Source organism: Gorilla gorilla, chromosome 17 (assembly GCF_029281585.2).
Source record: "Gorilla gorilla gorilla isolate KB3781 chromosome 17, NHGRI_mGorGor1-v2.1_pri, whole genome shotgun sequence".
NCBI classification, from domain to species: Eukaryota; Metazoa; Chordata; class Mammalia; order Primates; family Hominidae; genus Gorilla; species Gorilla gorilla.
In genome coordinates, this window is record NC_073241.2 from 30,845,822 (window position 1) to 30,861,467 (window position 15,646).

The 15,646-nt window shown below is 36.4% G+C and overlaps 2 protein-coding genes across 2 annotated transcripts in view; both read right to left on the reverse strand.

Moving 5' to 3' along the window:
* Positions 1-975: 975 nt before the first annotated feature.
* Positions 976-9,788, reverse strand: LOC129528462 (histone-lysine N-methyltransferase 2C-like). The gene is made up of 2 exons (XM_055368858.1): positions 9,680-9,788; positions 976-1,676 (listed from the first exon to the last, which is right to left on the reverse strand). The coding sequence occupies exons 1-2, from the start codon at positions 9,684-9,686 to the stop codon at positions 976-978; spliced, it is 708 nt and encodes a 235-aa protein (XP_055224833.1). The 5' UTR covers positions 9,687-9,788.
* Positions 9,789-11,660: 1,872 nt separating this feature from the next.
* Positions 11,661-15,646, reverse strand: part of LOC129528463 (B melanoma antigen 3-like) — a 48,558-nt gene continuing 44,572 nt past the window's right edge. Inside the window, exon 4 of the mRNA XM_055368859.1 lies at positions 11,661-11,820. Coding sequence (XP_055224834.1) covers positions 11,770-11,820 — 51 coding nt within the window. The 3' untranslated portion in view covers positions 11,661-11,769. The remainder of the gene's footprint in view (positions 11,821-15,646) is intronic.

The window sequence follows — 15,646 nt, forward strand, 5'->3', positions numbered from 1 at the left end:
TCACATTAAAAAATGATTTTCTTAAAAGCCTGGCCTTACAGTTTAAAAATTATACGATTAAAATCAAGGTATTATTCCTATAAAAAGCCAAACTTTAATCCATTTAAATCATGAAACTTAAAACTTAACTTGAAGCGATTTCAATCATGAAACTTAAAACTCCAAATTACTATTGTGAATTAACACTTCTCCACTATTTATCTTGCAATTTTAAAAACACTTCAGAAAGTAGCAAATTTGTAAAACAATAAATAATTCGTACCTATAGTATCCTCATTTTGCCATGCAGTTTTATTTAAATCTCACTTAAAAAGAAATGGAACTCATTCTTAAAGGGTAGAATGTACATGATGTAAAGCAGACACAGGAAGATTTATCTTTACTTACTGAAAATCAATAGTACAATTCTAAGATTTTTTCCATGAAACTATTGAAATAAGTCCTACTTGAAAAGAGAAATCCCACAAGAGTTAGCAATTAATAAAAACACCAAAATGAGAAATTCCCCAGCATGGAAAATTCCTGTCATAAATGTTGATGTTTATCCAGTTAAAAATATATACAACGAATAATATCAATAAATAAATGTATTAGAAGGAAATAATAGATGTTAGTTACGTATACCCAAAACTATACGTATTTTAGGCTCTATATTTACTGAGGCACAGAACTAAAAGAATTTTTAAAGTTCTTTCTATTAGAAACTATTATCAATTGGTTGCATCTTTATGGCCCAACTGAGTTGAAATTCCAAATAAGATCCCTTCAAATTTAATCAAATGGCATTCTTCATTAACAGCATTTAAAAAATAATGGCTGAAACACATAATCAACATTACACTGAAGTTCTATCTGAAGACAGAAAAAGTTGCCATCCACACCAAAACTACACATATACCTTCTGATTTTATAGAATTGTTCCAATGTCTTTTCTCTCAATATCATTAAAATCACCCTACCTGTTTGGACCGAGGTCTACCAGGAGAAAATTTTCTTAGTAATAGCTGGTTTACCCATGCCAATTTTTGGAGTGACTGAGATGTAAGTTGTTGGCATGATGTTTCCAGCAGAGGAACTAAGAGCTGAAGGGTAATTATGCAGCATGTCATGTGAAGGCGAGTCTGAAGAAGGTGTTGGGGAGGAAGGCACATCTGCCTTGCTTATGTCTGCTGATGATGAAAATGATGACTCTGTCTCAGATGATAACTTTATAGATTTGCCTCCTTGGTATGAAACATCTTTCAAACAACCCTCAATTTTAGGAGTCATTTCAGAGTCCATCAATCCAGTAGAAAGCTCAGAATTTTCTTTATGTTCCTTTTCTCCTTGTAGCCTTTCTATAACCAACTGTTCCTCAGGACATAATGAAGTGCTTTCCTCATGTGGGGACACTAAGGTTTCTAGTGGAAGAGTGACAGATTCAATGACTAATTTTGGAGGCCTTGATTCTTCTTTGGATACCACTGTTTTAGGTTCCTCTAACAACTGCAGTTGCTCTTGCTGCACAGTGATCTGGTGTGTAACGACTTCAATGTTTTCTGTCACTTCCATTTTATCTTCAATTTGATCTTCACCACAAATATGCTTCACTTCAGAAGACATTTTCATTTCTTCACTATCAACCTCATTAGAAATCTGTTTTTCCAATTCGGTATTCACTGTATGTTGGGATGATACTACAAAATTCAGAACATTTGTTATGGTAAGGTACAAACAAATTTTAAATTTTCTGACTATAGATATATAAAACATTTGGCTACACTAGAACTTAAATCAGAAGGTATTCATCAAAGCAGACAATTATTAAGTGAATGAAAGCCAAAGTATACAAGGATTTATGGATTAGAATTAGCCACACACCAGAAAACCTAATGAAAACATGTTTGATAACTTAAGTACTTACAAATGGATTGAAAATTACACAGGAAAAGTTCTCATACTCATTTTTTAGTTAAGAAAATGAGGATCAATCATGTTATGTGAGGTACCTAAGTTAAAAAGTAAAGACTGATCTAGAATGTGTAGGCATTTTCTAATAGTAGATACCCAGATGTAACAAAGTTACTATAGACTCAAAAGCACAGACAGAAAAGATTTGCTAACCACCAATATTTATTTTGCTTAACCATACCTGCCAACCTAGCCAAAATATTCTTTGGATATAATCCTTGCTCTTCATCATTGTCTATAAATTAAAAGACTAATCTCAGAAAATCTATAAACTTAGATATCAGAAACATAGTCACTGGTAAATTTTAAATCAGGATACCAGTATGTTAAACCTTTAACTCAATCTCATCAAGGTAATTTTTAAATTATAGTAAAAAGACACTGCTAGCCTCATTTACCAATCAGTGACTAAAATTTATCTATTTATCTATGTTCTTTTTTTTTTTGAAACAGGATCTCAATCTCACTCTGTGACCCAAGCTGGAGTGCAGTAGCACAAACATGGCTCACTGCAGCCTCAACCTCGTGGGCTCAAGTGGTCCTCCCACCTCAGCCTCCCAAACTGCTGGGACTGCAGGCATGTGTCACCATGCCCAGATTTTTTTTTTATTTTTGTAGAGACAGGGTCTCACTATATTGCCCAGGCCTATACATGTTCTGATACCAAACTGAAATCTCATCTTCTTTCCCACTTTATTGAAAGACTACAGGTAAGGATAAAAGAAAACTACCAAATAACAGATCTGATAGTACAAAATATTTTTAATCATGACCTCCCCCCTCCAAAAAAAAAAAAACTTTCAAGAGAAACTAACCTACTTTAGATCCATTGTCAATTCTTTTCCAGAATCTCTTAACTAAAAGATTTAGTTACTGTAATGTATATACATACAGCAATTGCAAAAAATGTCTTTGGGATAAAGACATTATCTTATGACTCAAACAAATTAGACAATATGAACATACTGCTTACCAGCAATGAGAAGACTATCTGTGTCCTCTATACCCTCAGTGTAGGGAAAGGCTTTCTGAATATGACTCAAAAATCCAGAGGCAAAAGAAGATTAATAAATCAACTCCATAAAAAAGAAACTTTTGCATGGCAAAAAAAATAATAAAAACAAAGTCAAAAGACACATAATACAGCCTGGATAACATGGTGAGACCCTGTCTCTACAAAAGTAAAAAATTAGCTGGGCTTCGTGGTACACATAACTCCTAGCTAACTCGGGAGGCTGAGGCAGGAATATTGCTTGAGCCCAGGTCAAGACTACAGTGAACTATGACCATACCACTGTACTATGGCCGGGGTGATAGGGTGAGACACAGTCTCACACAAATAAGCAAAAAAAAAAACAAGAACAAATAAGCTAGCAGAAAGTATCTGCATCATGTAACACATATAAGGGCTTACATCCCTCACTTATAAAGAACTCTTAAATTTAGGGAAAAATGCCAAAATCTTCAATAACAGGCAAAACACATGAACAGACAATTCATGAGAAGAAATAAACACTGACCCTTAAACACATGAAAAAATGATCAACTTCACTCTTAGGATAAACAAAAATTAAAACTACATTGATACACTACTTTTCACCCAGAAGGCAGACAAACATTCAAAAGCTGAACAAGTCATCCTGTTAGCAAAGACGTAGGAAAAGTTCTCTCACACATCTCTGGTGGCAATGCAAAGTACCGTAAGCCCCAAAAAAGGGAATTTGACGGTATCTCAAAAAGCTACATATGTGTACACTCCTGAGGCAATAATCCTAGGAATTTACCCTACAGATTTGTCCCTGAGAATTCAAAAACACACATGCACAAAGCCAGGGAGTGTAAAATCATTTATAATGCAAAATATCATAAACTACTGAAATACCATGGGTTACTGAGTAACCCATAGCACAGATACACAATGGAGTGCTATGCAGCTGTTTAAAAGGAGAATGAGATCTCTTGAACTTGCCTAACTTGCCTGGAAGTGATTTCCAGATTTTATTACACGAAAAAAGCAACATGCAAAAGAACATATACAACATGCTACCTTCACTGAAAGAGCAATATATCCTCTTATTCTTAGATGAAAAATAACAGGAGGTTTAAAACAGAAAACAATGAAGTTAGTTACTTCCAAGAGGCTGGGGAAAATGCGGTATAAGTAATAAACAAGAGACAGTGACAATTCTGAGTAAAACTTCATATAGTTTTGAGGTTTGAAAGTATACTCATACCTTCTATATTTAAAAAATTAAATCACTAAGAAAAGAAAGGGGAATAAAATCTATTACTGAGAGCAAACTGAAGCAGACTTGCTTTTTAGATTGAGCAACTGAATAAATGTGCTGTTCTACAACCCAGAATTTTTATTGTAGAAGAACAGACATGCAAGAATGAAAAGGCAAAGAACTCAATGGAGAAGGATAAGAACTGGAGGTGCTGGTATAAATTCATTATTTCTAAGTTATGTATATGTATATGAATATTTATGTGTATATACATAACATGTAGGGGTGTTCAATCTTTTGGCTTTCCTGGACCACATTGAAAGAAGAATCATCTTGGGCCACACACAAGATACACTAATACTAATGATAGCTGATGAGCTACACACACACACACACCCACACACACACACACACCCCAAAAAAGAAACACCTCATAATGTTTTAAGAAATTTTATGAATTTCTGTTGGGCCACATTCGAAGCCATCCTGGACCACATGTAGCCTGCGGGCCATGGGTTGGACAAACTTCTGTAAGTGTATACACATGCATGTATTTCCTGACGCCACCTACTGAAAGGGTGAAGAAGCAAACACCCTCCAGTAGCAATGAGCACACCCAGCACCCATTCCCCACTAAAGGAATGTGGGTTACTTATTTAACAATGGACTTATTCCAGGACTGGGGCACGGGAGGTATAAGATGAGCTTGTAACATCTTGTTACACCAAAAAGTATGAAGTGTTCAAATAAGCAGTGAGAGCAGAACACCAGTGCCAGCTTGAAGGAGCAACTGACAGCAAGTATGGGACTATTTGAGCCAAAAAATAATTAGGTAATGAGTTGTAAATGATTGAAGATAATAGGAGTTCATGAGCCAATATTAATAGTAAGTAAGTTTAACATGTGAAAGAAGTGTTCTTGCTTACAAAAGAAAGCAGAGGGCTAACTGGTAAATGTGGTGGGAGTGCGAGAGCTGGAAATGCATCATTTGCAACCAAAAGAAAGCATGTTAAAATGGCATCATCAGGCAGTAAGTTTGTTGTTGTTGTTGCTGTTGTTGTTGTTGCTGTTTTTTGAGACAGAGTCTATCTCTGTCACCCAGGCTGGAGTGTAGTAGCATGAGTTCGACTCACTGCAACCTCTGCCTCCCGGGTTCAAGCGATTCTCCTGTCTCAGCATCCTGAGTAGCTGGGATTACATGGCACCCACTACCATGCCTGGCTAATTTTTGTATTTTTAGTACAGACAGGGTTTCACCATGTTGGCCAGGCTGATCTTGAACTCCTGACCTCAACTGATCCACCAACTTCAGCCTCCCAAAGTGCTGGGATTACAGGTGTGAGCCACCACACCCGGGCTAGGGAGTAAGTTTTTCAAATCTAGAAGGAAATTCTGAGGAAAAGCAAGATATTTGCATGGTCTTAAAGTATCCTCACATACTGCTTTATTAGATACAAAGGAGTGGGGAACAGAAATTGGGCAACAGCCTGACCACGTGATTCTCATGAGGGAAAGTGGAATAATGTGTGCTTCCAGCTGTGATACCCTGAGGATGGATCAGCACTTTGCAGTATTCTGGCCAATAATGCATGCCTCTCATCTAATTGTAAGGGGTTATCAAAAACAACATGGGGAAATTTCTGTTTGAAAAAAGAAAAAAGAAGTATATCGAGAAGAACTCTATTCTTCAAAAATACCAATGACAAAAACTAAATCCTAGAATCTACTTGGAGGAAGGGGTAGGCTATGAAGGACATAAGATCAAATGACATAACTGGAACATGGCTAGTACATTAGATAAACATACGACATTGATGTAAGTTTAGGAAGTTGATAGCAGGATGGTGATTTTTTTAAGAATATTCCTACTATTAAGAAATACATACTGAAATGGTGGTAAAAAGGCACAATGTATGTAATTAACCCTCAAATAGTAGGGGGTTGGGGGAATAAAGACACACACACAGACACACACACACACACACACACACACAGAAAGCGAGAGAGGGCATGCCCAATGATAATGAAATGCTAACAACTGATAAATCTGAGTAAATGGGATACACGTATTATTTTTATTTTTTCCAACTTTTAGAGTTTGAACTTATTTTCAAGTAAAAACTTTCTAAAAACGCATAATATACCAACGAACAGACATTCCTGAGATAAAAATAGGAAAAAAAACCCATCTGACAATGACTGTTTTACAATAAAGATCCTGAAAAGATCACCCCCACTCCAGCTCACCAGGGAGCAGCCCCAAACTAGACTGACAGCCCTGTGGGGGCACACTGATTTGCCCCAATATCTCCAGCCTTCACTACAGTGATGTTCGCACACAGTAAACACTCAAATGTTAAATGCAAACAAATGAGCAAATTATGACTCAAGACTACAGAGAGAACTACAGAAGAATTCAACAGCAGAGAAAGATGATCATTCTTCAAATGGTTCAAAGGACAAACCTTTCGATCCATGAAAAACTCTATGGTAACTGTTTCTGTACTTACTTTGTGTTAGGCATTGTGCTGGGCACTTTATAGATACCACTTCAGTAAATCCAACATCCCTGTGAGGTAAGTACCGTTAACCTTCTATACACTGACTTAGGGAAGTTCAACAGGTAGCCAAAGATCATCCATTTAGTAACTGAAAAAACTGCAGTTTGACTCCACAGCATAAGCTTTGAACCACCACACTATAGTGCCTTCATAGAGCAGAATAAAAAGATTAAGTATCCAATAGTATTCCCAGAATTTATGTAATTCTGTCACTCTCAAAAGAGAATAGCAGATTACAAAGAGCAAATCGAAAAGAAGCACACCAAAGGGGAGACAGAACAAGCTGAGAAAGACACCCAGAATTCTCTACCAGTTCTCAAGACAATGAAAACCATAATAAAGAAGATTAAGAGCAAGAGACAAAAATTATCCAGTAGTTACTAGACTAGATATTATTAGAGAGTGTAAAGAAGGTAATTTTTTAAGTGAATATATTTTTTTAAAAAGGTGCTGGGGCGGGGGGTGGGGGCGGGGATGGGGATTCACACATCTCCCAAAGCTTTCAGGAAGAAAAAAAGGATTATGATTAAATTTTTTCAAGTTAAGATTTTTCTCGTGACAGCATAAACTGAAAAAACTGAAGAAAATGTTTTCAGAGTATAAAAAAGAAAAATTTGTAATATGAAACATTATACTGTGCCAAGTTCTTATAGCCTAAAAGGAACAGTCTCTTTCCGACATGTAGGGTTTCAAAAAATTTATAATTATTTTTAAAGGATCACAACCAAGACTCCAAAAGATTGAGGGTAAAGTTGGAATTAACAGAGGAAATATATTTTTGCAAGAAAATTGTGACAAGGTTTACAATCTAGGTTAATCGAATCAGAGAAAAGGGGAATAAAAACTTCATTTTCAGTGGGGAATGGGAGAAAATTTATATCTTTAATATTTATAATCATTTACACTCACAAAATGAGATTCTGAATTATAAATCATTGCAGGAAGTAAAAGAAGAGAAAAATAGAAAGAAATTATAAGAAAAATTTTGCCTCAAAACAGCCAAGCATTTCAATTGCAACCATCAATCCAAACAGTGACCTCTATTAAGCTTTCAAAAGATACATTTTTATAACACAAAAGAATCCAAAATAAGATGTGAAAAGATAACCATTCAACTGTTAATCTAACACCCTACGTGGCCATAGTGTCAGGCAAAGCAAAATACCTGCCCTTCCTGATCCCTCAACAAAAAACACATTACATAGAATAAAGAACAATTTTATACTGGTAAAAAGCACAACATATTAACACTGTTGCTAAATAACAGCCACAAGTTATTTGTTTAAAAATATGATAAATTGATAGGAACAATTAATAGTGGTCAGTTGTAACTTGTTGAATCAACAAGTCAAAAAATAAGGTAAAAGGACTTCATCTAACTAAATGAAATTAATAAACACAAATGCTACACCTTTAAAAAGTCAATACTTCAAGTATCAAAACATTTATTTTAAAAAACCTACCTTAGTTAAATTCTCTGTTTAAATGAAATGAAAGCATAAATTAACATACTTCAGCACAACTTAAAAAACATAAAGTTATTAGCTAAGGTATATACATACATAAAGTTACAAATACAATAAACTTGGCTTCAGCCAAAGCTATAGCCTAAGGTAAACTTATAGTCTTAAATGTCCTTTTTCCTTAGGAAAGAAAATGAATTACAAATTCAACTTCATATTAAAGTAAAAAGGCAAGTAGAGGAACTGAGTGAAGATAAGAGTGTAAATATACAAATCAGTCAAACAGCAGAGTTTTTCCTTTCCAATGATAAGTCATTCAGCAAGAGAAGGAATCTGAACTACCTGAGGAAGCAGGCCAGAGTTCATCACAATCCTTCAGCCCTCAGGCCCCACTTCCCAGGTAGCCACAGCTGAGCACAGTTACCCAGCAGCTCTTTTTCCCCCAAGGAGAGAAAGCCCCTCCCCTCAACCCCCACCACTCAGGCAGATGTCTAGTAGAACTTGCTGAAGACCACAGCAGAACCTGGTAATACTGCTTGCAGTTCTAGGTGCCAAACCTCACTGGCGAGGACAGGGTGCAGGTACAGGATCTCTCTGCGTCTGCTCCCACCTCCTTCCCACGCCAGGGACCAGGGGTTCTGGCCACATCACCCTCCTTTCCCAGGCCCTCCACCTCCTCCCTAGAGAAAGCAGTTCCGAGAAGGGCAATGACAATGCTGTGCCTTCCACTCCCGCACACGGGCCATCACGCCCTCTCCAGCTCCAGGGAAAACCCGCTCCAGGCCCATGCAGCACCTGAGGGTCAACTCCATCCCTCAACCTCGCGACACCAGCAGCCCAGGAAGACTAAGCTTAAAAGCTAAACCGCACCTTGGATTCCAAGGGCTATCTCCACTACCCCACTGCCCCCAACCCGGCTCTGAACACCTCACCCTGAAGGGGCAGAAGCCAAGTGAGGTAGGAAGTTAGTTAATGAGTTCATCGGCATTTTTTATAATAGCTCAAAATTTTAACGACCCAAATGTTCACCAACAGGTGATTCAATACACAAATTGTGGTATCTCCAGCACTCAGTAATACAAAAGAATCACTACTGATCTGTGCAGCAATAGGGATGAATTTCAAAATAATTACACCGAGTTAAAGAAGCCAGACCAAAAACGAGTATATACTATATGAAGCTTTTATTAAAAATTCTAGGAAGTGAATACTAATCTATAGTGAAAAAGCAGACTAGGAAGACAGAGGGTTTGGGTTTGAACAGCCACAAAGCAAGCCAAGAGGCACCAGGAAACTTTGACGGTGATGACTATGTTCATTATCTTGAAGAGTGTACAGTTTGCTGTATGTCAGTTATATGTCAATAAAGCTGCTTTTAAAAAGGTGATGGTAATATATAGATTTGAATAGATATCCGATTTGTCTGTTCTCCGTATAAAACATACAGAGGATTTAAAAAAGTAAATAAACAACTTACTTTGCATTTCCAGCCATTGGTTGGTACAGATTTCATAATTCGTTGAAGACAAAAAGTATGATACCCTTTGTCACACGTGTCACACACTAGCATCTTGCTATCTTCTCCCGATTGTCTAAAAAGTAAGATAGCATTAATGATGGCTTATCTTTAAACTTATGTTTTGCAACATAAGTAATCATGAAAATCATCAGTCCTGGGAACTGCACAGTTCATAAATACCTCAGTATCTGTTTTGTCTCTGCAGATAGTAACAGAGGTAACCCTGCTATAAGGATTGCCTCCTAAATGGTGATCTTTACTCAATGCTCACCTACGGTTAACTTGCTCTAGCCATTTTAGGATTCCTGCAAAGGAGGAAGGGTTGAGGCAAGATGAATAGCCTCTGATCTTTACTTTTAAAATATAATTTTTGAGAGGAAGGCGCTATAACTGCTAGGTGCTACTGTGTGGAAAGAACAAATCTTGGCACAGCAAATTGAAAAGACTGTCATATAACGTAAAGAGGATCAAATTTGGCATCAGATCTCTATTTGTATTCAGGCTGCTGTTTTCTAGCTGTGTCACTAAACAACTTATACTAAAGCTCTCTGAGTTTCAGGTATAAAACGGGAATAATAAACATTACTGTGATAATTAAATGTAATGCAGTTTCAAGTGCTTAGGATGTCTATTAAGCAATTAAACGCTGAATAATTATTACAAAAGATGAACCTTGTCATAATTATTAAGAATTATAATTGAAAACCTAAAACCTTTCTTTAAACACTCTTCTGCCCCCAAAGATTGGGCCCCTGTCCTACAGCGTTATCTCTGTTGAGATTTTTGACTATAATCACTTTCAGATACTATGATTTTAAATTCAAGAGGCGGGGAAGAGAAAAAAACGGGGAAAGCAAGAAGAGCTGAGAGAGGAATCTCTGAATGAAATCTGTGGGATAAACAGAAGTCAACAGGAAGATGGGTCAGTTGGCCTCCAATTATTATTCAGTTCAACCTCTCCATAAAAAGTCACATGTTTTATCTCTTCAGCTACATGGAAAGATCTTGGAGGACAAGAACTCTTCCTTCAAGTTCTTTTAATCCTTCCCAAGAAACTGAGTGCAGATACAAGGTATCGAATAAATGTTTACTGAATATTTTATCTAATTTTTACCAAAATATGAAGGTACATATTCCTATTTATGTCACGTAACTCTAAGATATTGATGCTTATTTCTTATAAAACTAAATAATAAAAACAGGCTGATCATGGCAGTTGGGCATAATTCTTGCTGGTTTCAACAAAAATTCTCAGCCTGTAAATGAAGATGGTGGTAACATCCCCAAATTATCATGCTCATTAGAATCATGGGGGTGCAAGCGGAAATCACAGAAAAGACTGGAGAAATGACCAAGAGATGAAATACAATAGGAAAAGATAACCCCCTTACAAATTTTTAAATGCCACATATTTCATTTTCGAATTATGCTGACCAGGATCTATTCAAGGTGCCTTTTAGAGAGATGCAGATGTACATTAAAATAATAGTAGAAATTGTCCTTCCTGGAATGGAAATTCAAACACATGACTGACGTTTTGGCTCAACTCTAATTCTTCTACGTCTGTAGTAACAGGTTTAAATCCTATCACATCCCCTCCCCGGTGCCCCTGAAGACAAGCTACTTTATTCTTCTCATGCTTGTTTTAAATTGTTAATATCGCTTATTTTTTAAACTGTTGGTAAATTTAAATTAGCTCTTTAGACTACCAGAGCAATTTAAATGATTAAAATCAGTTTTGTTTAGACTTCTTTCAAAATAATATAAACGTTAATATCCAGTAATTTTCTTAAGTATGATGAAGTCACTCTGAATGAATACAGCCAAAATATGAACAACCTCTATTATATTACACAAACCTTTAGCGCCTAGTAATAGGGTCCCTCTTAAACCCAATACACAGCTTTGAATTGAAATGAAAACTTACTTGCATTTCTGGCACACTTTGCACTCAGGACATTGCCAACCTGCACGTTTTAATGGAGTAACCGCTATATCCAGGCACATTCCATGATAGTGCTGACCACAAGTAATACAAAAGAACTGATCTAAGAGGTCTCCCGGGCTGTCGCACACTGCACAGTTTGCATCTTCCTTCGCTATAATTAACAGTAAAACAATGAAATTGTTGTATAAGAATTTAAATTTTTTCTGACTATACAGTAAAATCATTTGAAAGGATTTGCATCATGAACCTTTCAGACATTTGAAGTTATTCACCTTGAATTGTCATCTAATCAGAAAGAGGCATCAATAAAAACACTGTAGGGTATTTAATCTAAATGTAACCACATTAAATTTAATCGTATAGTTTTGCAATTATTTGTGGCTATATCTACTTGAGACCATAAGCAGGTCTTCTTTAATTTTCTATTCCTAATGCCAATGATAATGCTGGACACCTAATTAATGCTCAATATATGCTCACTGGAAAGAACCAAACAAGGAAAATACCAACTAAGAAATGCTTTGCAGTGTAACATAAACATTTTCTTTGAATGTTAAATATATTTTGAAATTACAAAATCAGACAAGAGACAAAATTAAGAAACGTTAATATCAATTAGACTAAGATGCTTCTTAAGCAGAAACAGACTATTCAAATCACATAAGGGCTTTTTTTTAATTACTGGAAAATGTCTTATGTGGAAGAACATTAAAGACAGAAGCTACATATTCATACACAAACACATTACTTAATATACTAATTATATATTCTTCTATATTAATTTCTAGTTGTAAAAGCATTAAAATCCACATCATTATGGGCATCATCCATCCCTAAATGTGGATTAAAAGAAAATGTACTAACAGTTCTTTTACCATAGAAAACAGAAAATATAAGGATAAACTGCCCTGCCAAATATACAGTTAAACTTATGCATATTGCAAAATAAGAAGGAAAATAATGTATTCTAAAATCATACCAATCTTAGATAATGTATAAAAAATATGCCTGTATATAACAAGTATCACAAAGTATATGAATCTTTTCATTTTTCGAAGGTTTGATCATTCCTATCTACTATTCTGACTCATATGTTCTTTCTTTTCCAGTCAAGCTTATCATACCAACCTTTGATAATATATATAAATATGCCTGTATTTAACAAGTATCACAAAGTATATGAACCATTTTTTTTCCTTTTTTTTTTGAGACAGTTTCACTCTGTCACCAAGGCTAGAGAGCAATGGCGCGATCTAGGCTTACTGTAACCTCCGCCTCCCAGGTTCAAGGGATTCTCACGCCTCAGCCTCCCCAGTAGCTGGGATTACAGGCGTGTGCCACCATGCCCACCTAATTTTTATATTTTTAGTAGAGACGGTGTTTCGCCACATAGCCCAGGCTGGTCTCAAACTCCTGAGCTCAAGCAATCCTCCTGCCTCACCCTCCCAAAGTGCTGGGATTACAGGTGTGAGCTACCGCACTCAGACTTTTTTCCATTTTTTGAAAGTTTAGTCAATCCTATCAATTTCTCTTTGACTCATACATTCTTTCTTTTCCAGTCAAGCATCTTGAAACAGAGTAAAAATATATTTCTTTTATTTGTACCGGAGTCTGCAAACTTTTCCTGAAAAGGGCCAGAGAGTAAATATTTTAGGCTTTGTGAGCCATAGCAGTCTCTGACAAAAAGTCAGACCTTTTGTTTTTATTTACACTCTTTTAAAAATGTGAAAATAATTCCTCGCTTGAGGGCAGTACAAAAACAGGCTTCAAAATGTGGACGCTGGCTGGACCTCTGACATACTTCACGAAGGCTGGCTTAGCACCTAATACTCATCTGAAGCTACATTAGTGAGGCTGCCAATGCCCATAGGAAACCCGATTTAGTCTTTGGCTTTTTTGCACTTTGCAGCATTTGCATTGCTAGCCACTCCCACATTAAAACGCCCCTTTCCTTAGTTTCTATCATGGCAACTCTCTCCTAATTTCTCCTTAGTTTTCCCCCACTTTCATCTCATCCTCCTTTGTTGGCTTTTGTACCTATACAATCTTTCTAAATACTGGAGTTTCTTAGGATTTCATCCTTTTCCTTCTTTCCTAATCCCCCATAGTTTCCCTTTGTGATCACATCAACTCTCATGCCATAAAATGCCACCATGATTCCTAAATCTGTATTATTGGCCCTAGAATTCTTTCATAAACCCCAAACTTTTATTCTTCAAGTCTTACTGGATCTCAATAGCCAGGTGTTCTAAACACTCAATCTCAACTGCTCTAAAGTGAAACTTTTTTAAAAACCCGAAACATCATCCATTTTTCTCAAGAATAGATAAAGGCAGAAACCTTAGTATCATTGTTGACTCTGAACTCAGCCCTGACCCAACACATCCAGCCAGATCCCAATTCTTATGTATTAAACTTCCTACACATCATTCTTCCTTATATGTTTATAGTTTAGTCTATCATATTAGGTTAGTGCAAAAGTAACTGCAGTTTTTGGCATTACTTTTAATGGCGAAGACTGCAATTACCTTTGCACCTACCTAATACTCTGTCTCGCTAACTGCAGTATCTTCTGCATCAAATCATCTCTACTTACGGTTCTGACATCCTCTCTAAATCATTTTCTACACATCCAGAACAATCTTTCAACAATGTAAATCTAATTGTTAACCTCTTTATAAATTAAAACTCCACCAATACCTCATTTTTCACCTAAAAGAAAATCAGAATTTTCAAGTATGAGGCAAAAAGGTCCTTATCTCCCTTTCCAACTGAATCTCAGAACCACTCACTATTTTGTGGTCATGGTGGTTTGTCTGCCATGCACCTCACATAGCATGCTATTCATGTCTGTGTGCTTTTACACATTCTGTTCCCTCTGCTTGAAATTTTGTTTTTCTGCTGTGCTCTCAGCCTTCAAAACTCTGCTCATGGCTGGGAACAGAGGCTCACGCCTGTAATCCCAGCACTCTGGGAGGCCAAAGCAGATGGATAACTTGAGGTCAGGAGTTTGAGACCAGCCGGGCCAACATGGTGAAACCCCATCTATACTAAAAATACAAAATTAGCAGGGTGTGGTGGCACATGCCTGTCCCAGCTACTCAGGAGGCTGAGGCAGGAGAATCGCTTGAACCCAGGAGATGGAGGCTGCAGTGACTAGAGTTTGTGCCATGGCACTACAGCCTGGGGGACAGAGTGAGACCCTGTCTCAAAAAAAAACTCTGCACATTATTTCCTGAATACCTATTACCACACCCAAATACCCATTTAGTAGTTGAATATTACTTTTACCCATATGCTTACAAGAAACTTCTGTTACATAATCATTTATTTACAGCACAACTCTGTGAATCCTTGAAGGACAGGGGCCTTAACTTTTTTAAATTTTTATCCCCAACTGCCTAACATGAATCAAGTCTTATTGAACATATTTTAAGTGAAGGACTTACTGCTAAAATCACTTTTAAATGGCTCTTTAAGTGATAGGCATTTAAAATAAATCATTAATCTAACAATGGAAGCATCATAAATTGGTTCATTTTTGATAGAAAAGACATAACTGGGATGTTATGTTTCTTAATATTAAGAGAGTACTAGTATTTATCTTTCAAAATATGTACATTGAAAAATTGATCTCTTTTTGCTCACCGTAAAACTTTTAAAACTTGGGGGAATACTCAACTAATTATCAGAAACTAATTATCAGATAATCAATTCATTTTTCTATTATACTCTCCTAGGAACACTAAAATGCTTCTGTGAAACTTTCTAGAGTTTGCTCCCCTGACACTTCAGGTTGCCATGGTAGCTACTAGCGACTTGTGGTTTCTGAACAAGTGAAATGTAATTAGTTCAAATCGAGGTATGCAGTAAGCATAAAATGCACACTGGATTCCAAAATCTTAATGGGGAAAAAGTATCTCAAAATTTGAAATATTACTATTTTGGATTACTGAATTAAATAAAATTTACTACAG